This window comes from Eschrichtius robustus, chromosome X (genome assembly GCF_028021215.1).
Source record: "Eschrichtius robustus isolate mEscRob2 chromosome X, mEscRob2.pri, whole genome shotgun sequence".
Lineage (NCBI taxonomy): Eukaryota > Metazoa > Chordata > Mammalia > Artiodactyla > Eschrichtiidae > Eschrichtius > Eschrichtius robustus.
This window is the reverse complement of record NC_090845.1, coordinates 117454692-117480451: the sequence shown is the minus strand read 5'-3', so window position 1 is coordinate 117480451 and position 25760 is coordinate 117454692. Positions and strand designations below refer to the sequence as shown.

General features: G+C 43.1%; 1 protein-coding gene and 1 non-coding gene across 3 annotated transcripts in view; both read left to right on the top strand.

The window, feature by feature from the left end:
• Positions 1–3158: 3158 nt before the first annotated feature.
• TRNAA-CGC (transfer RNA alanine (anticodon CGC)) lies at positions 3159–3231 on the top strand. Its single transcript has one exon. It is a non-coding gene; the product is annotated as a tRNA-Ala (tRNA).
• A 10507-nt stretch (positions 3232–13738) lies between these two features.
• GPC3 (glypican 3) overlaps positions 13739–25760 on the top strand; it is a 432614-nt gene continuing 420592 nt past the window's right edge. Inside the window, exon 1 of one of the 2 annotated variants that reach the window (XM_068533011.1) lies at positions 13739–14078. In XM_068533011.1, the coding sequence (XP_068389112.1) occupies positions 13904–14078 (175 nt within the window). In that variant the 5' untranslated portion in view covers positions 13739–13903. Of the gene's footprint in view, positions 14079–19647; positions 19725–25760 lie in introns of those variants that run through there. The other variant, XM_068533012.1, reaches the window with a different exon arrangement.

Sequence of the window (25760 nt, the reverse complement as noted above, 5' to 3'; positions counted from 1 at the left end):
GCAAGTTTGGGAAGCACTCTCCTGTAAGGTAGTAGAAGGAGTTTCCATCAAAATGTGAAACATCAAATGATTTCACTTGAAAGACAACTCATACAAAAGACAGAAGGAGAAGCGGGATAAAAGACTGAAATTTTGGTTTGGGGAATAAGTAATTATTTTTTTGCCCTGCTTGCTCCCAAAATGATTTAAGGTAGCACGGTTATAATATTAATAATGAAAGTGCTTTCTATCAGCTTGGCACTATACGTGTATTTTATTATTTGATGCCCACAACGACCCCCTGAGGTAGAAAGTAGAATTGTTATCTCCATTTTACAGATGAGGAAACTGAGACTCAGGTTAAACTAGGAAAAGGTGGAGCTGGGATCCAGAGCCTCTGCTGATCTTAATTGTTTCACGAAACTGCTTACACACATCAAAACAGACCAATCCAAAAAGCCCAGAAACAGCAACAAAAAACACAACTAAGTGAAGAAATTTGGATGAAGAAAAAATAAGGGAAGGAAAATGGGTGAAGCTGGGATAGGGTCCTGTTCATCGATTACACATTTGGCTCTAAGCTTTCCAACGGTCAAAGGGAGAAAGGAAACATCTCTTGATTCAGAGCATCTATAAGATAAAAGCAAACCTGCTTTTTAGGAGAAACATAACGATTTCTGGTAGAATTTCCTGAGAGAAATGTCCCATGTGGATCCTCAAAAAGAGGAGAAATGCCTCTATTGAATGGATTTTTGTCACAGGAGAAAGGAAACTTTACTGTATTAATTTTTTAAAGCTTGGGAAAGCAAATGTTTAAAAAAGGAAATAATTTAAAGATGGATTATAATATCATTCCCTTGTAAATATGTTTTACAGTTCACACTTCTTATAATAAAAGAACTACACGTGGAGTTTTTGTCTTTGGAGATCTTAAGGAGAAGGGTGGCTATTCCTCTGGCCTGGATGCCTGAAGGCAAGGACTGCCTTAATGGGCCCCCTTCCAACTCGGGGGCTGTGATTCTATACTTCTGTAGCTGTGCAAACACTTCTACCTGGGGCAGCTTAACCAGTCTTAAACGTAAAGACTCAGCCACAGCCATGGCAGTGAATGCTTCCATTGTGAGAATCCTTTCTGATAAAATAAATGTTTTTAAACACATACACACACACACACACACACACACACACACACACACACACACACACACAATAAAACAAAACCTCCACAACATTCGGGATTAAGACACACCCAAGTAAGACATTTGCAGTAACAAAAGTTTCACTTAGTAAATGCTTGTCACTGGGGATGGAGAGTCAGCACTTAGGCACCACTCATTTAACTCCGAACGTTTGCTGAAGTCCTTTTTGTCTTAGATGTAAAAGAAATCTTTTCTAAGGGGGCCATAAGCACCCCCTCAGGGGTGATGTTTTAAGCCTAATGTGAAAAAGAGAGCTTCTCTAAAACTTCTTATATGATTAACACAGTTGAATGCCCTTTATGACAAAGCATGGGGAGTGCAAATAAAATTCTCTTCAGGAGGAGACCTTCGTCCCCCCTTTTTTTCTTAAATCATTTCTTAGCCATGTAACACGGGGAAAGAACTTTCACATTTCAGGGGGGAGAAAAGCTCAGAGAGATACAGCTGTGCCGTTTAAACTGGCCCAGCTCTTCATGAATCGGGTCAAATGGCTCAGACGAGGCTTCCTTGCTGTATGTAGTGAGACTGAAACCCGTAACAGGGGAGAGAGAATCGAGTTAACATCTCTGTGTGCGTTAGGAAATGTGTTATGAGGCAATAGCTAACCGAAGCGCATTTGCCTTTGAGGGTCTATTTGAATCTTTGGCCTTCTGGCTAGCATGGCACGTCCAGGAAGAAGGCACACAGGAGGTTTCCCTAAAAAAAGAATGAGGTGCTTGCCTCTACAAAGAGGGGTATGGTTATGCTGCTGTCAAGTGAAAGACTTCATCCTTCCAACAGAAGGTGTCACCCTCTGGAGCGCTTGACGGACTCTGCTACCCTAACACGTTGTTTCCCCTTTATAAACAGTCCAGCCGCTTTGGCCTTATCTACTTGATTCCAAAATAGCTCGTCAATTTAATAGCATTCAGGTTGTTTATGCACACACAAGCCCTTTGAAAATAACCCTTTTCATGTCGCCAAACAGGCATTTTGAAATCAACTAATTGGATGGTTGTCTGAATTCAACTCGTTGTTTTAAAAATAACCAGTTGTTCCACTGAATTACATTTTTTTACCCCCAAGCCAATTGGTGTGTGTAGACAGAGTTTGAGTCAATCCAGATGGCTGGCTGCATTTTTGACTTGAACTGACTGGGTTTTGTGGTCAGATATATACAGCTCTTGATAGCCACTGGGGAAATGGAGGAGAAGGGAAGGAAGGTGTAGGAACGTTAGGAGAAGTTATATCAACAAAAGTTTCCATCTTGAGTGCTGTGGATCCAGACATTTTCTGCAATCAATCCTCCCTCCTCCTCAACACACATGCACACGCACACGTGCACACACACACATGCACACACACATAGTTAAGAAAACAGAAATAAAGTAATAACATCCCTCCCAGCTGGCTCTGCTCACGGCTGTGGGTCTTTTCTTTCTTTCTTTCTCTCCATGAATTTCTTCACTGCTTGGGTGGCCTGTGGAGGGATTCTGGCAACTCAGCATCATTGGTTTAGCTCCCTCTTAGGCTAACTTTTCCTTCCTGTGGGGAGCTCTCCTTGGAGGGACTTAGTGCTCCTCTCAGTCTGTAAAAGCAAGGCAGGAAGAAGAGGGCTTCAGTCAGACCTGAACCCCCTAATTCCAAGCACGAGGCCTGACTCTGACCCATGGAACCACTTTTCCTGAGGGAAGCTGTGAATTTCCTGTAATGAATGGAACCAGTCCTCCCTACCCAGGCGTTACTACTACATTTTGAGAAATTCTGAGTTTTGTATCATCTATGGTCCCCATAATTAGCTGTCAAATTCTGCTGGCACGAGGAAGTGCAATTCAGACGCTTTCAAAGGCTACTTCATGTGGACTTAATTTGATTTCTTCATTTACCTTACTGATAACATGATGAAAGTAGAACAGAGAGACTTCCCCTGAACCACCTTAGGTTTTTCACTTACAAGGAAGAAAAGGTTCTCCAAACATTTAAAATCAAACTGCAGGGACTTCCCTAGTGGTCCAGTGGGTAAGACTCTGCACTCGCAATGCAGGGGGCCCGGGTTTGATCCCTGGTCAGGGAACTAGATCCCTCACGCCTGCTGCAACTCAGAGTCCGCATGCCGCAACTAAGAAGACTGCATGCCGCAACTAAGACCTGGCACAGCCTAAATAAATAAATAAATAAACATTAAAAAAAAAATCAAACTGCAGGGGTGATTTCCAAAATGTCTTCCAGTTTTTCCACAAATTTTGAGTGAATTATATGACACAAACTCACTTTTCTACTGCCAGCATTGTACCTTTTCTATCTTGTGCAAAGGTCATTGCTTGCAGTGAATCGAAGAGCACAAGAAATATTCTGTTTGAAACCTTGCCCTGCCTCTGTTGTCCCCAACTTTTCTCTCTCATCTAGTAAATCCCAAATTGGCATGTTTTTCATAACATGTCATTTTTCATGCCTGGCTCTTTAAGGTGAGTATTGATTCCCGTGAGGCTTTCAAAGACATCTGGATAACATTCAAAAGTTTTTGCCTATGACATTTAGGTTTTAAACCACTGCCACATGGCTTGTTGGGATTTTTTAGTTTGGGAGGTATTGGAGGTGTATGACTTGGGTTATGGTCCTGTCTTCATTGCTGACCTGCTGTGTGACCTTGGGAACATCACTTTACTCTCTGAATCTCAGAGGTTTTCTCATCAATGTTATGGGGGTAATAATATTTGCATGCCTGGTCTATCTCAGAGGGCTGTTGGGAAGAACAATCCAAATAAGGTATGGGGAAGCCCTTTGTAAGAAGAATGAAGTCTTAAACAAATGTAAGAGATTCTAAAAGGAGACGATTTAACTGGGATTATCAGGTAGTCCGGAAAACTTGACCCTTCCTTCTCAGATCAAGAGGTTTGTTGTCAGGTCACACAATTGCACTGTGTGTTAACGTTACTTTAATCCCTGTTTGTTGGATTCAAACACCCCCGAAGATCAAATTCTACAGAAAAATGGTATGAATGGATATATTGCCTCAGTTTTGAGAATCCACAGTAATATTAGCATAGGGATAAGGAAACTCGGCAGGCTTAAATTTTTTTTTTAGTATTAATGACACTATGAATGTGTTAAAGTAATCAGTAATATTACAAGTTCTATTTGCAGCAAAAGTAAAGTGAGAAAGAGAGAACTTCTCCCTGGATTTCAGAATCATGGCTGCTTCAGTTGTGAACACAACTGTTCATAGAAAGATAACCTGTTGTTCTCCTCATTTTAGAGTTAAGAACTAAATCACCTCTGTGAAAATATACAAAAGGACAATAGGCAAATCCATCCTTCATTCTTTGATGTGTCTGTTTAACTGTCCCAGGCTTTCCCATCCTTGAGTGGTGTAGGGGCATCTGATAAACCCCAGGTGATTTAGAAGCACAGAATCCTGCTTTATATTTTCATCTTATCTAGCTGCTTGCATGGGATTAAATGACCTTTTTGCCATAGGAGCAGTTATGCCGAGGAAGATGAACTTTCCCTTCCATCTGCGGGGTAAGTGTTGTTCCTCCACATGCAGACTATCAGCCGAGGGACTGGCATTGTTTCCGGTTGTCAGGATATCATTGGCCTTTTTCCTCTGAAGAAGAGTCAATTCATTGCCTAGTATTAAACAGAAAACAAGAAAAGTAAATACAGCATGATATTTCCCTACAATGGTAAATTAGAAATGGTATGAGTGTATGTGAGTATGACTGTGAAGTTTAAATCTGGGGTAGATCTGGCTGCAAGCTCAAGTTTGAAAACTTTTTTTTCAGAAGTGAATTTGAGCTCCTGTAGTTACATCCAGGAAATACGAGCCATTACCAAGGCTGGGAATTGAGGGTAAGGCCAAAAAAAAGGTCTGGAAATGTAATTGTAATTGGGGAGGCCAAACGACAGAGGTTAAGCCCTGGGAAATGGAAAGGCAAATCGGTGTCTGAGAATTCCTGGGCCTGTGGCAGGTCTCTTGCTGGACTCTGGCCATCACTGAACACTGCTTAGCTCTTATACCCTCCACGTGGACCTGTTTTAAGGGAGGCTGAAGGAGGACTGAGCTGGGGCCAAGATTGTGAAGTTAAAGGAGACCCTCTGAGAGCATATGCCCCCTTCAAACTTACGAATCATGTGAAACCTTGATAATCTGGCGTTCCCAATGCTGGCATCGTGGTAAACCTGGCAATGAACTCACAACCGAAACAAAACTGGATAAGGGTCATGAGGGCAAAAATTTTGCCCTCATCACTATGTCACCAGTAATTAGAACATAGTGACTGTTCTACAAACGTTGGTAATAAAAAATTAATTAATGTTTATTACAAACAAACAAACAAACAAACCTGGCTTTGATGGCCTTTAAAAGAAATAGTCTTAAGGTTCACAGGATAATGTGAATACCTACAACGTGCCAGAAGCTTTACCTATTTTATCTCTAGTCTCTCAAAGACCTTTCAAGGTTATATTTTCCCTAGCATATAGAGAAGCTGAAAGAATATTATAGTGGACACTAGTATCCTGACTACCTATATTCTACAGTTAGCATTGTATTATACTTGTATTATCACATGGATCTATCTATTCATCCATTTATCAACCGAGGTTAAGCTTTTAATCCTCATTTTGTAAGTGAAGTCTCAGCCAGGTAAGGCGGCTTGTCCAAGGTCCCCCAGCTAGTAAGTAATAGAGCTAAAATTTGGACTTGGGACTATCGAACTCTGCAACCTATGCCCATTCCACCATGCCGAGCGGATTCTTGTGATCACTGTGTTGCAACATAAGTTAAAGCAAGTAAACCGGAGAGTGGGTTGAAATCGACTGAGAGGTTGAAGTTACTAGTGCTAAAACCAGAGGAACATCCCAGGAAGGGCTAATTTAGCCTTTGACCCCAGAATTATAATTTGTAAAAAGCAGACTAATGCAGGAGGGCATGCATCTATGCATTCTATATCATATGTTAAAGAGGAAGGGACAAATCATTACAGGGGATTCCTGTTGTTGTTTTTAAGAAAGCAAGTTTCATGATGTGTAGTAGGCCCAGTACAGACTCAGCTCACTGTCTCACCATTTCTGTAGATTCGTAACATAGTACAAAAATTGAATAAGATATAACAGAGCATCAAGAATAGATTAGATTAGATTTCACATACTTTGTTTACTAAGGCAGGGAAATATGTAATACATTTCAGAAAGATTTCCATAGATAGGATTGACACAGGTTTTCAACAGGGAAAAATTAATAATAAACACTCCCAAAAGTTTATTACCATAATTTCCAAACAATATAATAATTTGTTAGACCCCCCATACACTAAGATTTAGGTAAACATAGTCTCTTACCTTTAGTAGTTTACAATCTTAAAGAGTCAACATCAAAGCCTCAGTTATTTAAAAATTTTAATGACTTAATTACAAAAGTCTCTGACTTAGATTTCTGGAGATAAAATACAACAGAAGTATGTCTGTTTATATCTCCACTCTTGCAACAATATTGCTTACAACAAGCATTACTGTGCTTCTCGTTAGGAGAAAAATTAGATTTTAAATGTTGTACACAGTACTTTGTTTTTTGGGGTTTTTTTTGAATTTTATTTTATTTTTTATACAGCAGGTTCTTATTAGTTATCTATTTTATACATATTAGTGTATACATGTCAATCCCAATCTCCCAATTCATCCCACCACCACCACCCCACGCCCCTCTGCCACTTTCCCCCCTTGGTGTCCATACGTTTGTTCTCTACGTCTGTACACAGTACTTTGATTAAGAAGCGCACTGATGAATCAACAAATATTTCTTGAGAATCTCCTATGGAGCCATTTCTGGGGTCTGTGTTGTGAGGGATGCATTCAGCCATTCATTCAATAAATATGTATTGGGGCCCTACTATACATTCTAGGCACTGCTCCAGATTCTGGGTACAGAAGTATAAGAACCCTTCCCTCGAGGAGTTCACAGTCATAGAAACACAGACTGTCGGAGGTAGGAGGAACCTTAGAGAGCATGTAGTCCGCCATCCTCAATTTACAGTTAAGGAGGCTGCGGTTCAGAGATGTTAAGCTACTGATTCAGGGTCACAATGCTCAGAGTGGCAGAACGAGAACTAGAAACCAGCTCTTTCGACTGCTGGTCCTCTGCTCTTTCAATTATTCCAATCTATTTGGGAAGACAGGGCACTCCCACATGAAACAACTTCAGAACAATACCAGACAAAAAGCTGCTAACAAACCATATGACATTAACCATAAGTTTAACAGCAGTTAGGGAATGACTGGAGACATCCAACAGAGCTTAAATCTTCTGAGTAATGACATACAATTTATTTATGGCAGGCGAGACTTGCTATACTTCTGACATGTTATAAGAATGAATGAGATGAAGGCATTCCAAGGAAGCAGTACTTCCCTCTGGATCTTATCATCTTGCTTTGTTTTGGTATGTTTGCTATGTTTTGGTACACAGGCTAGCATCTCTTTCATTTACAACAGAAAACATGACATAAATTAGGGGGGAAATAATGGAGAAAATAAAACACGAAGGTAGTGGAGTTCAACCTCCAATCTGTAATTTACACCAAGTTCTACTGAGATGCAGAATCTCATGCAAACCATATTTACTGACTTCTGAGTATTGCTTGAATAAGAGCGAGCCACAGAAGAAGAGTGTCCCTGTGGGATACTTTTTGTAGGAGAAATCTTTTAGTTAGACATTTATCCTCAAATGGGCTACCTATTATTGGAAAGTTTTTATGCCTTGTGATTTTAATAGGAACTCTCTATCATTAGGGAATGCAGGAATTTATTTTTGTAAAGAAAAGCATTTCAGGGCTTTATTTAAAAACATTTACTCAGTGACTACCATGGGCCAAAGCACCGTGCACATACTTAGCATAATGCTTCTCAAACAGTCTGTAGTGAAGGATCACTTTACTTAATATTATTTTTATTTTCTGATATTAATTTGAACTCCTGCGCATCTAAAGCTCACAAGTCATGGTAGAGACAAAAAAGTAAACATACATTTGCTACCCAATGTGGCAAATGTAGTGGTCACCCCAGGTGTTGGTACAACAAGTATAGCAGACTCTGGGCTTGGTTGGTAAGGTATGGAATGGTCTGGTTCTGCTCTTCCCCTCCTTCGGCTACAGGTCCCAACCATACTGCCTCTCAAGAACACAGTTCCTAGTGGATAGACTTTACAATAACTATAGAGTTAGGGGTAGGGGTGGGGATGGCCTTTTCATATGAGATGCTACTGTTGAAATTCCCCTGGACTTAGGACTGTGGGTGAGGCTTGGGAAGTGGGATGGACGAGGCCGCTGAAAGTATGAGTTGCTGTCTGTGGTGGTGGCTGGCTGTTGACTTCCTCCCATGTGTTGCTGGGAATCCAGGGAGCTGTGGGGATGGGAGAGGACCTTGAGGGAAGCAAACACGTGAGAGGTCAATGGTTAGAGACCAACTATTGACCTATTGGGGACCCAGGTTCCAGAGCATAAAGACCCAGGAAGAGCTTAGTAAAATTACTTATAGATTCTACACACCATACAGCAAAATAAATATATTACATTACCTGAACCACTGTGTCTTGGGGGACACAATAATTCAAAGCAAAACAAAGTATTCGTGGATTGCCATGTGGCACATAAAGCTGTGCCTCAGGCGTCACCAGCCTTTAGATTTAAAGCTACCGTCTTCTCGATCACCAAACTACAAACCCCTTAAATTTTAATAGAAAACCGACTCTCCTATGCAATAGAGACAAAATGTTAGATAGACATATAGTATATCTGCCCAATCAAAAAAAAAAAGAAAACGGAACTCAATGGACTAGGGGTATGAAGAAATATGTTAGGAATCTAGATCAATATTCCTTATACAAACGAAGACAGAATAGAATAATTTTTTATTTGCAGCAATCAACATGATGCCACAAATAAAAATCTCAATAGTTTTTTTTCAAAGTCTTGAACTCTAACTTACGAGAACCTCAGTACATTTTGTGGATTTAGAGAGGGCAAAGCATAGTCCCGGTCTGGGGAGAGGCTATCCATCCACAACTCATAATGCAAGCATCTCAGCCGGGCCTATTAATTTTCCATACGCATAGAGCCAAATTCTACCTGGGATTATTATGCAATTTTCAAAATGGCTTTAAGTCTTTCAACTTACAAAGTTACCATTTACATTGCACTGGCCTGCTGGCCGGGATTGAATGAATGAACACTCTTTCCCAGAGGACCATAATTCATTCTCTGATCATAGCTTATACATTTGGGAGAATTGGGATCAGTGTGCCTGGCGCCTCCCCTCCCCTCTGTCCCACAAAGGAGTCATACACTGCAAGAGAAGGAGACAAAGTGGCTGTGTGCCAGAGTGCAGAGGTGTGGCTAGGGAGGTGTTGACTGTTAGCAGCGCCAGCCTAACATATAAGCAACTGTCTACATGATGTGATTTCAGGTGTACCTAAAAAGGCCTCATTGCCCCTCAGTTTAAACACTCCCTTCCCACTGGCAAATGCCTGGAATTCCACAGTTTTTAGAGCCCTGTGCCTTCGGTTTAAAGCTTTGATCCCTGTTTAAATACCCCTACCCCTGGGTGAGCAGCCCCATTGTATCCTATCAACCGTATACCCTGTAAGCGGATGAGTTTTAAAATTTCTTCTCAGAAAGCAGGTTTTGAGGGTGGTGTGAAGGGGAGGAGAGGATACTGTGTACCTCAGGGGGCTGGGGAGGGGAGAGCATCACCTGTGGCGGCAAAGGGAACCGGGCCCAAGACAAACCGTGTGTGCGTGTGTGGCCGTGTGCAGGGCTATGTATGAGCCCCTCCCATGGCGGCAGCTGTTGAACACCCTTTCTTAACCCTCTCCCAGAAACCTTGATTTATGCTGCTTTTGGAGCCATGGAACCAGACTCTCCTCCCAGATACAGCAAGATAATAGCTGCTGGCTACAGCTGGGAATTCTCGAATTCTTTCAAACTGGAGACGAGGAACGAAAGGTGAAGAAAAGTTCTTCTGGGCCAGCTGTGCTAGGTAGCCTTCCTCTGAGGCCCAAAGAGGAAAATGGGGCCCAATGGTGTTATCTAAATGCTTCCAACTGGGCCTGAAAGCACAGAGCCATGAATTGTAGAAAGTGAACACCGGCTCAATCAGCACATCCTTTTGTGTTTCTAGACTGATCGTTTCTCTTTGTCTCTTCTAGTTGAAGAATAAGGATGAGTCATTGGCCTGACTTCTAATATGAGGAAGGGAGCCTTGAAAAGTAAGACAGTTGTTTACGTGAAAGGGAAAGAGAAAACCCAACCTTAATTCACAGTCACCCATCTCGGCAGTATATAGCATATAAAGGAACAGATTTGACGCTTTGGTAAAGGAACTGGATTTTGTCAGTAAAATTCCACACACTCGATAGACAGCTGTCCATAGTGCCCCTGCAGGCTTTCCTGACCAAAAACCTATTCTTCGGTGCTTATTCCAGTGCTTGAAATTCCACTGTTAGAGTTACAGCTTGTGGGCTGGAAGGCTAGAAAGTCTTTGAGAGTCACTTATTTAAAAAAATGCAACCACTCCTTAAGCCTAGAAAGTTAAATTAACTCCTACCTTAGGTCGGCTTAAAACCCTCACGTAGCTGCTTGGAGGCGGCGCAGAAGCTTTAAGGCCAAAGAAATATTTGCCAAAACCTCAGGGTCAGTTTGCTTACGACCTAAGTCCAAATCCTTGTCTTTCACATACCACCGCACAGGTTTTGCTATATCCTCGTATTCTCAATACTGTTTAATATTTTTTTAAGCCAGCTCACATTTTTATTGAAGTGAATTTATCACGGTACTGTCTACCTAGCTTTGTCCTAATGAAGTCATGGGTTGGATGCACTACTATGTATATACATACATTTCTGATCCACATTACAACAAATATTTATTTTAAAACAACCAAAAACTTCACTGGCCCACATACCACCAGGGATTCACTTTGGGAAGCACTGCTCTGGCTCGTACAAAGTGTATTAGATATAAAAGTATATATTAAAAATAAGAAGTCGTAGTCCCTCTTTTCAAGGTACTCAGTACCCAGTAGTTGAAAACAACTGTTGCCTTTGTAGTTAGTTGCATGAGCTCTGGAAGATCATGAATTTATGGGAGGTCATGTCTTCCTCTGCGAGGTCATGAAATTCAATCAATGCTTGCCTTCCAATCTGCCCTTTGGTCACAGGGCTCCACAGGTGGAACATATCAAACTCACCAGCCAAATTATGACTCTTAATTGGTGTTTCTTTTAAAGTGGATATGTCATTTGTCAAATGTTCAATGCAGGCGCAGGCCTAGCCCCAGGCAAAATTATGAAGTAGGAGAAGAATGCCAGATACATAGGCTGCACTCAAATGTTTGTTGAAAAAAAAAAAGAATGAATGAGCCCTCCGTCCTTGAATCTCTCTCTCCCAACCCCCAGATCCACTAGGTGCCTTTTGAATTCTATCTCCTAAATATCTCCGGTAGTTTTTTCCCTTTCCAGGTCTCCTCCGACACAGGAGTTTATCATTTCTTGTCTGGATTATTTTCACAGCCTCTTAACTTGCTTCCAAACCTCTTCCTTCTCCAAGCCATTCTCCACAATGTTGCTGGAGAGATCTTTTCATAGGGCAAATAAGGTCATGTCACCTGTCTGCTTAGAGTTTCCTTAAGTGGTTCCCCAGGCTCCTTTGCATGCTTTGGGGACTCTGCATCATCTGACCCTTGCTTACCTCTGCTGCTGTAGCTCTTCTAACTCCCCAGCCTGAAACCATTACTTGCACCTCCCACCATCCCACTGGGCCATGCCAGGCTCTCTCTTGTCAGAATCTTTGTTCGTCCTGCTTCTTTTCCCTTGGCCCCCTTCCCCCCATCTTCTTTTCTCACCTCAACTCCTACTGGTCTTTCAAGCCTGAGTTTAGGGCATCACCTCCTCTGGGAAGGTTTCTGTGACTTGCCCTCTCACCCCCTTAGAACTCTGCATTTGCCTCTATGTTAGCACTTACCACATGCTGTGTTAACATTTTTCTGTTTAGTTGTCTTTCCCACAAGACCTGTAGCTCTTTGAGGTCAGGTACCACAGGTTAATCTTTGTATCCCACTGTCTGTTTGTATCTCACAGTGTCTGGCACGTAGCAGCAATTCAAATATTTGTTACTGAATGAATGAATGAGCTCCTCGGCCACCTATCTTTCCTTTGCCTCTCTTCTCAGTCCACAAGTTCTGGCACACGACCTCTCCCCCCTGGCCTGGCTGGCACTCGTTGGAGAATTCCTGGGGTGGAGGCTCTCCTTTTTCTTTCCTTACCTAAACCTGCTTTTACCTAGATCATAGACAACACGATCAGATGATAAACTAATTCACACTGAGGTGTTAAATCATTTCATTATACAAACACTTATCGAGTTCCTGCTATGTGCCAGACATTGTGCTTAGGTGTGTGTGGGAGTCACCAGAAAGGACCTGGGAGTTAAAGATCCCTACTTAGGAGCATATGGGTAATGACCAAATACATTCCTCCTCTGAGAGGTATCTGATTTTCAAAGAACTGGATTTCAAATGATGAAATTTAAACAGCAGAGGTAGGGATTTGGGTCTTGGAGACCTCTCAAGCAGGCTAGCTCTGGCTCTATGAATTTGCTGTGTGAAACGATTTTCTAATGAGTCAGGCTGACTTCAAGCCCCAGGTTATCTTGTTGTCACCAGTTATGCTTTGCTTCATGAAAGGTCACCAGGGGCTACGTTACAGGAGACAGATTTCATCCTGGGATCAGGTGCCTTCTCTGACTTTGCGTGGTTCAATTAAATTAAATCTAGTAAGCCCCACGGGCTGTCAGACTTTTTAGGTACAGTATTCAAAGATGAGGCAGGCTGTGAACCTCCTGCCCCTCTCTGCCAGCGGTCCCCAGCTGCCCCTGAATGTGACTATTTGTGGGGTGGGTTTCCGAACCCGGCCAGAGCTGCGTTGGGAAAACGGTTCGAGGGAAGCTCCTCAGAGAACAGGAAGAGGAGGTGGATTTTGTGCGGAGGAGGAAGACCTCTTGCGAGGCTCTGGTGGCCAGAGACGAGCTGGACCGGGCTGGGAGGAGGGATACCTAAGCCAGGGACCCCCACGCACCCCCAAGGAAGGATGGAGAGGTTGCAAAAATCCTAAAGGGAAAAGCCCTCTCGGCTGTAGGCCAATGAGCGGCGGGAAGGAGGAGTGAGGCTGGGGAACTTCTCCCAGAGCCAGTCAGAGGGGACGGCTGCTGGGAAGCCAATCAGCGCGCCCGAGCCTGCAGCCCCTCTGCAGTAGTTATGCCAGAGCTCTCTGTGTAGAGCGGCGGCGAGCCGGCAGCTGGGCTGCGGGGCCAGGAGCCACCGCACGCGCTCCGCGTCCTCCTCTCGCGCCGCTCCTGCCCGGTCCCCGCGCCGCGGTGCCCCAGCAGTCCTCGCAGCCCCGCGCCCGCAGCCTCGCCGCGTGGCCGCCGCCGCCCCCCGGCCGCGCAGTTCGCCTCGCCCCGCCCCACCCGGTCCCTCCTCGCCCCGCCCCAACCCGGTCAACCCCGCCCCGCCCCGAGCCGCCGAGCCGTTCCCGCCCTCGCCCAGCGGCCAGGTAGCTGCGAGGAAACTTTTGCAGCGGCTGGGTAGCGGCACGTCTCCCGCTCCTTAGGGCCACTGCCAGGCTTGCTGAGTCCTGGGACCGCTCTCGCCCCCGCTGCCACTCTCCCGCTCTCTCCTCGCTCCCGGCGAAGCAGGATGGCAGGGCCCGTGCGCACCGCGTGCTTGGTGGTGGCGATGCTGCTCAGCTTGGACTGCCCGGGACAGGCACAGCCCCCGCCGCCGCCGCCGGACGCCACCTGTCACCAGGTCCGCTCCTTCTTCCAAAGACTGCAGCCCGGACTCAAGTGGGTGCCTGAAACCCCGGTGCCAGGTGAGGAGTCGTCCCTCGCGCGTTCCCCGCGCCCGGCGGTGAGCCAAGGGGCGCATGGTGGAGGTAACCCGAGCGCGCTAGCCCCGCGGGGCCGCGATCGTGAGCCCAGCGGCCGGGCACCTGGGAGTGGTCGCCGTGCCCGGGCCCGGCCAGGTCTCCCGAGAAAGGGGAGAAGGGTATATGTGGGCCCTGTCCGCATCTCCCAAGCTCGCTGGGCTGTCAGCGAAGGTGCGACTGGGAGGAACCGCGAGCATGGCCTTTCTAGCGAGCGCCCATTTTTGGGGGGAGGGCGGGAAGGCTGGAGCTGGTTCTCCCCGCCTCGGCGAACTGGCGCCCCACATCCGAGCTGGTGCCTCTGGAATTTGCCACCCTCGCTCGCACGTACGTGCCAGAATTTCAGCCTCAGCTGGACCGCGGCTCCGGCCATTCTTTCCCCAACCTGCCCTCACGCCCTCCTTTCCGCAGCCTGGGTTCCCGAGGCTCGCGGGCCCAAGTGCAGGCAAAGTTGAGGACAGATCTCCGAATCCGCAGTGGCAGGTAAAGACACACGGAAGGAAACTTTTGAGTAGGTAGGAGGGTCTCCCAAATGGGGAGGGCTGAGCCTTTTCCTTCCAAACAGCGTCTCTTCTGTAGGCTGGCAAAATCGCTTCCAAAATCGGGCTGCTGGCCCGGGGAGCAGGAGTCCAAAGATGATTTAACTCCTCCCCTTCTCAAACTCATCTGCCTTCTTGACAGGCTGGACCCTGAAGGGGAGATGATTTTAGGTGGAGGAAAGTTTCTGAACGCTTGCCTTTTGTTCTGCACAATCAGGTCGTGTTGTAAGGGCATATTTTAACCTTCCCTGAGCGCTGCCGCTGTCAACAGATGAATATTAATGGCCTTGTGTGATTGACTGTCCCACGGTTGGAGTCCTAAAAGCCTGCCTTAGAATCCAATTAGGACAAGTTGCTACACTGGCAATGCAGGCAAGGAGAGTCGGCTTCAAACAGGTTTATTTATCAGAGGTGCGCTCTAAGAAACGGCTGGTTGTATTCACAAACCGTAAGACGTTTGTGGCCTCCAGTGTCTCTTCGCCACCCAGGCATCCAGCGAGGCGCGCGTCCCGCGTTTCCGAGGGATCGGGGAGCAGCCCTCGCCAAAACTTGGCTCGTGGCTCTCAACAAGTCAGGGAGGCGGGCCTGATGGTTGGGCCAAGTTGTGAATGCGATGCGCGCCCTGTGGGCGCTGCCGGCGAGCGTTCACTAGCGGGAGGTTACCTAGGCAGCCAGCGCGCCCTCAGCCTTTTCTTTAGGTGGATGAAAAGAGCCGAGCGAGCCTGCTGTTTAGTTGCAAAGGTAATTGGTCACCCTTTTTGGTGACTGAAATGCATTTGCGCATATGTTAAATATTGCTTTGCAGGATTTAGCTCTAAGGAAGGGTAGAACTACCTCTTCCTCTGTTAAGTGTTAATAACGTACCACGTGGGCGTGTGCAGGAGCTGTAAGGGGCAACCTATGAATCAGCTCCACAGAGCTGCAACAGCAGGCGAATCTCTCTCCCCTCGAAGTGCCCTGGTAATTAGCTTGGTAAGGCCAGAGAACATGCTTTTGTTGGTAATGTAAAAATTGGTCCTCACAGGATGAGCCCCCCACAAGATGAATGGATCCAGGGTTGGAGCTGGGGCCACATTGGGCGGGTTTGAAGCCAAGGGGTAAAGGTTGTGCTTAAAAGAGGAAAAAGACCAGAGGGAATGCACAGATACTCATTTAGCAACCCCCCTCTACACAGGCTCAAGCAGGAGCTCACCCTCCCTTGCCCTCCCCCAGCTCTCTGGCTGCCTGCCTCTTTGCAGCATCTGTATAAAAGTATTGGGAGGGCCCACACAGTGTGTGTATGAGATTTGGCCTGGGCTCCCTCCTTCCAAGCTCCCTTACTCCTGGCCTAAGGATGGCCATGTTACATACAGAGAGCAGGGACTCGTAATGGAGATTTTTCATTTTCCTCAAGTATTTCCCAAACTCTATAGGAAAAATCCCTTTCCAAGGGTCTTTACCGTATAAACCCAACATTCCCTACTTCACTTCTGTTTAACAAACATATGCCCTGTTGAGCACCTTCTACGTGGCAGGCACTGTTCTGACTCACTCTGGAGCAAAGCCAAATTTCAAATATGGCGATACCCACACAGCTACCATATAGCCTGGATTTTCTGGGACGGTGCAGATTTCCAATGCTCTGTCCTGGCATGAAACCATGTGTCCTGAATTTTAGTTGGGCAAATATGGTCACTGTAGATATGGAAAGCATGGTAAAAATCCTAATGTCCGTGCGTGGAAAGAGCTCATCAGTATTTCAGAGAAGAGATGATAATGGCCGACTAAATACAATGGCAAGTGCATAATTTCAAAGTGAATAAATGTGTGATTTGCTGCTGTCGTTCAGTGGTTGGAAATTGAAAGAGCGCTGCAAATTATTTGATAGTTATGAACCATCATGATGACCGCTTGACTTTTTTTTCCCCATCTATATTTTAAGCCATGTTCAGTTCTCCCGCTCCACTGTATTAACTGCATTAAAGCTTTCTTTGTCCCAGATAAAATGAGATTTGGTCACAGTAAGGAGAAATCCTCAAGAATGTCTTGTCTCACCTAGGGGGAGCATGAGATTGACTGTTAACTTAGGCCATTAGCAGAATTGGGTTAGAGTGGATAAGGTACATTTCTTATGCTAATATGGATGAGACTAAATGGCATTTGAAATCAGCCGGCCTAAAAAATAAATCACTGGTGCTGAAGGACTACACTAGACTTCCACAAAGCTGATCTAAAGCCTTACGATCTCATGTTCCCATTTCTTTTAGTGTTCAAAGGCACAGGATAGCAATGCTAAATAGCATGTCCCCCAAATCCATAGATCTTTTCGTACCCCACTGTTTTTTTTTTTCCTAAGGATTTGTAACTTGGAAAGCACCACAGATGGAAACCAGGCACACAGAGTTAGCATTTGGCAGAAAAATCCATATAACTGACTTTCAGTGCAGCTCTTTTGCCCTTATTTAATTTAGAAAAATTCAGAAAAAAGCCAATGAGCTCATAAGTCTAGATGTTTATTTTGTTTTGCTTAACCTACCCACAGGCGCAATCAAGAATGGATACAATTTTAGGCAAGGAAAGTGAGCTAGTAATCAGACAGTGATGTTTCCAATTGTCTCAAGGGAATGTTACAGAAGTCTGAAAAAAAATTCCTCTAAACAAAAATCAAGTGTAATTCACTTTATGAATGCCATACACCACTTTTGTCGGGGTGGTGGTGAAGGGGACGGATGGGAATGAGAAAATCAAACAAACCGTGGTAGTGTTGCAACTCCCCAAAGACTGAGAAGTCTTGCCTTAGAGGGCCTTGGAAAGTGCAAGAACCAATCCAGGAGGCCAAATGCCCGAATGGGTAAAAGGCAGCCTTGAAGAGCCAAAATTGACTTGGAGTTTCTCAAATGGATGAAACAACATAAAAATAAAAATCAACGTTCTCGAAAAGAGAGTTTGGTATTCGTTGTTGTTGCTTTAGAGTATGAGAACTAGCAACCTCCTCCGGGTTGCCAGCTGTAGTTCCCCAATTAGTTGGAAGCAGTTAGCGGTCCTGAAGTCGGGAGAGAGAAGAGTGAGGTGTGGGAGGGGAGGGGTTTCTCTCCTCTTGAGATTGCCCTAGACAGTTGAATGAGCAGGTGATTTGTTCAAACTTTGAAAAAGTTGTATCACCATGTGCTAACTTGGAATAGTTTAGAGAACTCTCTCAAATGTGGTCTGAATATATTTATTGCGCTAATCCTGGTGATTGGTAACGAGATGTTCTCAGAGGGAAGCATCGATCTGATTGAGGAGAAGGCTGATGGTCGGTGGAGCGCCTTGGCCTGAAAGGAGTCTCAGACTGCCTGCTGCTTGGCAGGCTGTGTGTTGGGTTTTGGGGGTGCCGAGAGGAGTAAGACATAGTCCCTTTTGTCAAGGCGCTCACAGTCTAGTGGGGGAGCATACAAGTAAACAGGCTTCTCAGGAAACTTGTGGGATTAAATAGGGTGAAAAGGGCTAGAAAATACCTCCAGGAAATTGGCTGAAATGGTCACAATAGCCAGCCTGGGCAAGGGAAAAGAACTGACGAGATGAAGTGGGAGATAGGAAGAGGTCGCTTAATAGGGCCGCCATCTTAAAAAGTTTTCTTAATTCTTGGAGCAAATTCTGTTTGTAAGCATTAGGAAATACAAGCATAAGAGGATTTTGATGGATGCTAGATGACACAGATGGTGTCAGTTTTGCAATGTGGTTTTTTTTTTTCTTATGGGCTGATAGGTTGTATCCAATATTTTGATGCAATATTTTTGAGCATTCTGCTGCTTCCATGTTTAGAGTTGCAATGTTTGCTGTTCACTGTAGCCTAGAAAAAGGCTGCTTATTACCAACCTGGGAGAAAAGAGGTCTGGATTTGTCTGATGCGAGACAAGACAGAAAATACGTTCTCCTTAAATGGCAGCTATCAATAGGACCACGCCAACTGTAGTGTTTGATGCATATACAAAAGCGTGGTTCTTAAGAGGTATCTTATTACTCATTTCTAAGAAAATTGAAGATAATCACTTATAACTTGTGCACACGATACATCATTTGGAAAGAATTTCACTGGGGATCATATTGCTCAACTGAAAAGTTCTGGCATGCTGAATTTGTACATTTTTGTGAATGCTTCCTTTTACTCTGATCTCTCGCTTTTTTTCTGCATATGGCTATTTGTATGTTTTAGATTATAAGCTCCTTAAAGGGAAAGCACTGTATTTGATGCAGTGTTGAGCACAATGCTGAGTACCGTAGAGCATTTAGTAAATAATTGATAATAGAATTTCTAGATCGTTATGTATTCTTCTATGAAACTCTCAAATACTTTCTTAAGCTGTATGTCATCTTACTTATTTTAAAAGTCTAAGTCCAAATTTTTATGAGACATTATTGGGGTACGTGGACAAACTTTCCAAGCTGCATATATTTTGACTGGAGACTGGTTCAGGCTTACCTCAGTTAGCTGGCGACTCTTACCATCAGGCAGTGTTTATTAATGTTGAGTACCCAGAGAACAAATTGAAAGTAGCAACATTGTTATGACTGGCTTAGTATCATTAAAGATCAACAATTATTATAGCACATAAATTGTAAGACATCTCTTAAATCAAAGTCTCTTTGATTTAATGTCAGCTAGACCTTTCTCACTAATGTTGACATTACCATATTTGGGAGTTGAGCTGTGACACATGCATGGACCTGTTGATGTACCTCACAGGTTTCTGTAACCTGGGATCAGAATTTGTGCACAGGCTCAATTCCAGAGACCATACCAGGAACCAGCATCTCTTCAGCCCTAGCTGAGCTTCTAAGCAGGTTTGATGTTTTTGGTAATCTAGGGTCTAATGGAAAGTGTGGGCAGAAAAATCCCCCACTCATCTGCCCATATTTAGCAAATTGTCAGGCTTGAAACAGGATCCCCAGCACTCCATTAAGAAATGAGCATCAGAAAATAAGAGTCCAAGTCATGGGCCCCAGACTGGCTTTAGAGACAGCATAAAGTAATGGGAATTTATCTTCTGAAACGTAAGGGCAGGAAGACTGCGATTCACAAAGCAACGCGAAGGTGAGCATATCAGCAGAGAAAATGTGCATTTTGAAATGCTGTGTGTGAGGGGAAAATGTTCACTGGGACGTTATAGTCTCACTTGAATACCTTGTTGAATGTACAAAGTAAAGTATTAGTTCTCTTCTTCGAATTAGGCCAATTAAATATTAATTATCCAAGTGCTAATTATTAGAAATACTTGTTTGCCATTTTTAAACAAAAATGAATCCGCATTGATTAACAAGGAAGGCACTTTCACTTTTGCCTCTCTATGTGTGTAGCTACATAAAGCCTTATTTGAGACTTTGTATTTTTTCTCATGAGGAAAAAGGAGTCAATGTTAGGACCAAAATGCATTGCTAGTGTTCTGAACAGTTAATTATGCCTAGTAGCTGAACTTGTATTTATATGCTAGATTAGTAAATCTACTAAGCTCTTTGAAGTATATTTAATAGGCTTATATTGATAAATAATTGATAGGAAGAGAGATAAAATACAAGTGAAAGTGGCAGTAAAAAGGGACAGAGAAGTTAAAGCCATTATAAATGAAACTTCCACCCACTGTATTCCAACCATTCACCTGAAAGTTGGAAGATGTACATTTCTCAGAAGTGATGATTTTGGGAGTATTCTGTATTTTTCAAAATTTCCACAATGAAGCATGCATTTATTTCTTATAAATTCAGCAACATTTTAGAGTGGAATTTTGATTGGCCTTTTGACTCTGCCTTTTGAATATAAGTTTATTACTGGAAAATTAGAAATCCTGATTATGGTATCTTTAAGGTACGTGTTTGTAATTATCTGTATCTCCCTACTAGACTGTGATCTCCTCAAGGTTATAGGGGCTGTATTTTATATATCTTTGTATCCTCAGTGTCTAGCATAGTGCATAGTACAAATAATAGGTACCCCATAAATATTTGTAGGCTAAATGAATGAATGGAATTATAAATGTATTGTAACCATAAAATTTCCGTAAAACCAATATTTAAGTAGTTGATTCCTTTTTACCAATATGCTAAGGTTTCTAAAAAAGTAACTACTTTTTCAGGTCAAAAATCCATTTGTTGTCTATGGGTAAGTGATAAAGGACATTGACTTAATTCATTTGGCTGTACTCTATGACTTAATTCATTTGGTTGTACTATAAAAGTAGACTAGCCAAGTCTTACAAGAGGTAAGTAGCTTGTGCTTGTTTACAAGGCTATTTTAAGTAATTTAAAAATAAATATATTTACGTATACATAAATGCATATATTTATTTTCACTTTACAGATCTGTGGTATTTAGTGTGAAAATAATGCAACTGGTGTCAGTTACAGAAACATACACTAAATGTATATAAGTTTCTCCTCAGTGTTTGGTGTTTCTTACCTATAACATCAAACTTCATAAATGTACATCTAAAAGGACGTAATCCGAAGTGGTTTTCAGCCATGGGAATTTTATTGGAGCAGTCTAAAGGGCCTCATGAGAGTCCTCTTAATTTCTTTCCAAATTGGCTAGCGATGACCCAAGTAGGAAAGAGGGGAAAAGAGAAAGAAATGATGATCATTTAAGAATAATGTTAGAATTCTATTTGCATAGTTTCCTTCTTAATTATGGTTCTGTTCCCTCTCTCCCACACTCTGCATAATACATACTTCCAGTATGTATTATGGCATCCTGGGATTCTCCATTGCTCTTTGTCAAGTTTTGGTTTGGATGATTGAAGCTGAGGGAAACATGGTGAAGAGAGGAAGAGTTAGGGTGATAGATACAGGGAGTAGATTGAGAGCCCTCATTCTGGTATATATCAGAAAGTTAACTGGCACATAACAGACCGAAAGGATTGGAAAACATTTGAACATGGAAATTATCATGTGTGCAGAGATAATACAGAGATATGCCCTAATTGCATTCGGTTCCCAGAATTACTGTACTTGTACTTCTTACTTAGTATCCATGTTTTTTGAAGTCCATAGTTTATTCGTAGCCTCTGACAGACCCTGTGCTCATTGAATGTAGGAGCCATGTTTGATTGTCTTGGTATCCTCTAGAGTGGCGAGTAGAGTGCCTCGTACAGAGTTATTATTAAAGGTTGGAATGACTGTAAGAATAAATACCTAAAGACATATTCTAGAGGACTTGATCACTGTCACATGAGGTCCTAGGATGGCATATACCTAGATAGAGAATGACTGATTCTCTGAATGCATCATTTTCTAAACTGATCTGCAGCAGAGACTGAGGAAGGGGGGTGGGGAAGTTGAAGCATATTTCTCTATTCTCTGTGGCCCTGGGAGCCTTGTTGCCCCTCTTTCAAAACTAAAGTTTGAGGAGGAAGTGACAAGTAGAGAGAGATTTTAGCTGCAGCTTTATCTAAATGTGGTATTTGCATATGTTTTACATATATATTCATAGATTATACATATGTATAAATATATGTTTCTATTACTTTGATAGCAACAATTAGTAATTATGTGCTATTTAAACTGTTTGAAAGTTGTGAATTGCTACTCTTAGCAGTGGGTGGTCTTTCACAATCATACCTTACATTTGTGTCATGAAAGCTTTGCTTTTATATATCTTATGTACAAACAATGCAACCGCTCAAAGTGTCTGCAGGTTCTGAGAGCCACAGATCAGAGTGCAGGTTCTGAGTTCCACACACACACACATATTTGTATACTCGTACATACACACATGTAAAATATCCCTACAGCTGTACCCCCTTAATAATCTAGAGAATAAGCCTAACCTACACTGGGAAGAACTGGGGGGTACAGCTTTTCAGAGCTTGAGTAAACCACTTTCAGTTGGATTGGCCCCAAATTGTTGCAGAGCTAATTGCCACTGATATCATAGAGCTACTGCTCATTTATAAAGTTCCATCATTTCCCTAAGTACAGAGATGTGATCCTTGTCAAAGTAGTGACGGTTAACCCATACTGTGAATTTGGTTCATTTTGGAGAACTACTTCTAGCGCTGGCTGGCTTGCGTGTTGAGCTCCACAGAAATGAGACTGTGACCCAAGAGGCACTTCAAGTTAGGTTCCATGGATTGATTTTATTGGGGAACCACATTTAACTGTTTTGGAAAACAGATGGAAATTGTCAGAAAATGAACCTACTAATAATGAACTTTATATGCTATCTCTGCATAAATATTTAAAAGTTTTCCATTCATTCTTTACTTCAACCAGTATTTATTGAGCACTGATTCTATGCCAGGTACTGAGCTGAGGAATAAGATAAAACCATTGCTTAGGGAGGGACCCAGTAAGGAAAACCATGGATGTCAAGGCAGCATGATGAGCTGGGTGCCCTGTGGGGATCTGGGTGCTGCTGAGCTATGGAAGAGGGTGCCTAGTTGCCTTAAGTGGGCTGTCCTGTACGGTACGTGCAAAGGTACAGATTTAAGAGACAGAATGACATATTTGTTGTATTGGAATAGTTTGGATTGTTTGGAGTACAGAAGTGGGGAAAGTAGAGGAAAGATGAAAAAGAAAAGTAGGTAGGATATGCTGAGGAGTTTTGTTGGACTGTATCCAGGGATGATGAGGAGCCATGAAAACATTTTAAGAAGAGGAAATGCTATTTAGTATGGAGGGTAACTGGGGAGTGAGTGGTGGCAGGGAGTTTTAATAATGCAGGTGAAAAGCCAGGGCAGTAACTAGGAGAATAAAAGATAAAGTTGAGAGAATAGAGGAAGTAGAGTAGACATGACTTGGTGACTGGTTATGAGGACAGAAGGGAGAGTCTAGAACTTCTGGTTTTGCGGGGTGGTGAGGCTACAGCAGATAATAGGTGCTCGGTAAATATTTGTTGAATACATGAGTGAAACACAGGAGGAACATATTTTTGAGGGGTGAAATAACGAGTTTGATTTTGAACAGGTTGAGTTTGAGGGGTCAAACTCATTGAGGCAGAAATGTCTGGTAGGTAGTTGAGGTTGTGTGTTGGATGATAGAAGAGAGAGCAGTCAGGGCTGGAGATAACATATTTGGACATTGTCAGCATGTAGATGGTATTTGAAAACTGGGGATAGATGAGATCACCGGGAAAGAGTGTATATACTCTTCTGGACTTCAGGAGAAGCATAGTTGGGACTCATCGACATATAGACTCAAGTTGGAAGTCATGGGTGTGGATGATATTTTCCAGGCTTTTGCATGTGACATGTCTTAAAATGTGTTTTGCCAACATCTGGTGAGTTTTTTTTAAAAACTGCCAAAGACTTTAAGAACTCTTTTGATTAAAAGTATGAGTATATGTTGTCATAGTCCAAAACTTTGCAAATAAGATAACGTACTCCAACACACACACACACACACACACACACACACACACCCACACCCACACCCCGCACACATACTTCTATGTAGAAAAATACATTAGACTCAATGGACCAGATTTCTATTATTTTTGATAGCAATAATTAATAATTATGTGTGTCATTTAAACTGTTTGAAAGTCGTTGTTACTCTTAGCAGTGGGTGGTCTTTCACAATCATACATTACATTTATGTCTGGAAAGCCTTGTTTTTATATATCTTATGTGCAAACAGTGCAGCCACTCATAAAGTGTCTGCAGGTTCTGAGTTCCACAGATCGGCTTGGTTCCAACATGTAGGCCCCTCTGGCTCTCCCCCTTTGGAGAAAGAAAGCTGTAATACTGTGTAGCTTTGGAGCTCTGGTCTCTATTCCATTTCAGACTGGGCCATGCTGGCTAGCCTTTGAAACATGTGGTTCCAAGCAAATACTAGGAATACTTGTGTAATTGGGCTGATCTTTTCTTAAGTGTCTATGGGGATGTGATTTTTTTTTTTTTGCTTGGTCGGGGGAGAGGCTTGTATAATTTTCTGTTTCTCTGGCAGAATGGTTTCTTTAATTTCCCTGTTCATGAGTTTACCTTCATCAGGGTATCTATTTTCATTCAACGTAAGCTTGAAACTCCTTGTTCTTAGGTAGATTTTTTGAGGCTACTTTTAGGTTGATGGAATAGTTTGGAAGGGCCACAAGTGAAGAGCATGAAGACTACAATTTACTGAGTGCCTACTGTGTGTCAGTTGTTTTATATTTAACCTCTCATGTAATCTACACAGCAAAGCTGAAAGGTAGGTGATGTCATGTCCGTTTTACAGAGGAAGAAATTGAGGCCCAGAAAGGTTTACTTTCGCAAAGGTTGTGTAAGTGGTGGAGCCAGGATTTATTATACATCCAGATTTGTCTCACGCCATAGCTCATGCTCTTTCCAGTGTACACATTGGCTTGTGAGGGGAAGGAATATGGTCTGGATATAAAGTCTTTGACTTAAATTCCCACACTCCTTTGACTTTGGGGATATTGTACACGCTGGGTTCCCCTCCTACTTGTAAAGCTGATGCTTTCTTTGCTTGTTTACGCTCTTCCTCCCACCCTTTATTGGATGCAAGTGTTCCAGTCGCGTTTGTCCTTTGCCCTTTCTGTTCTCTCTTTGTTCATTCCCACAACCATTCCCATGACTTCATTATCTTCGCCGCTTGAATGACTCCTCCATCTCTTTCCAGCCTGACCTCTTCCTCGCTGCCCAGTTCAGTATTTCCCAGTTTCCTGCTAGATATCTCCATCCAGAAGTTCTGCCAGTGCTTCACTTTCAACACAGTAGAAAATTAGTCCATCATTTTCTCTTCCTATCTGCACAAACCGGCCTCTCTCCAACATTCTGTATTTCTGGTGATAGCATCTCTGCTTGGGACCCAACTTGAAACCTTGAAATCATCTTTGACTTTTCTTTGTACACATCTCACATCCAAATTAAATGGCTAAGTCCTGCGAGTCTCCCTCCATCATGCCTCTCACTCTTATCCTGTTGACATGTGTGCCCTCTATTTAAGCATAACAGGCTGGCAACTCACTGCTGAAGGGACCCTGTGGTTGTCTGTCTCCAAGCCTCTGCTTACAGACCACCTGACTGTCTTCCTCTCATCAGTGCCTGCTGCCGTCTTACCCATTTTTCAAGGTGTCAGTGCAATGTCACCTTCTTCATGAATCACTTCATGTTTCCCCATGACTAGCTGTGATCCTTTC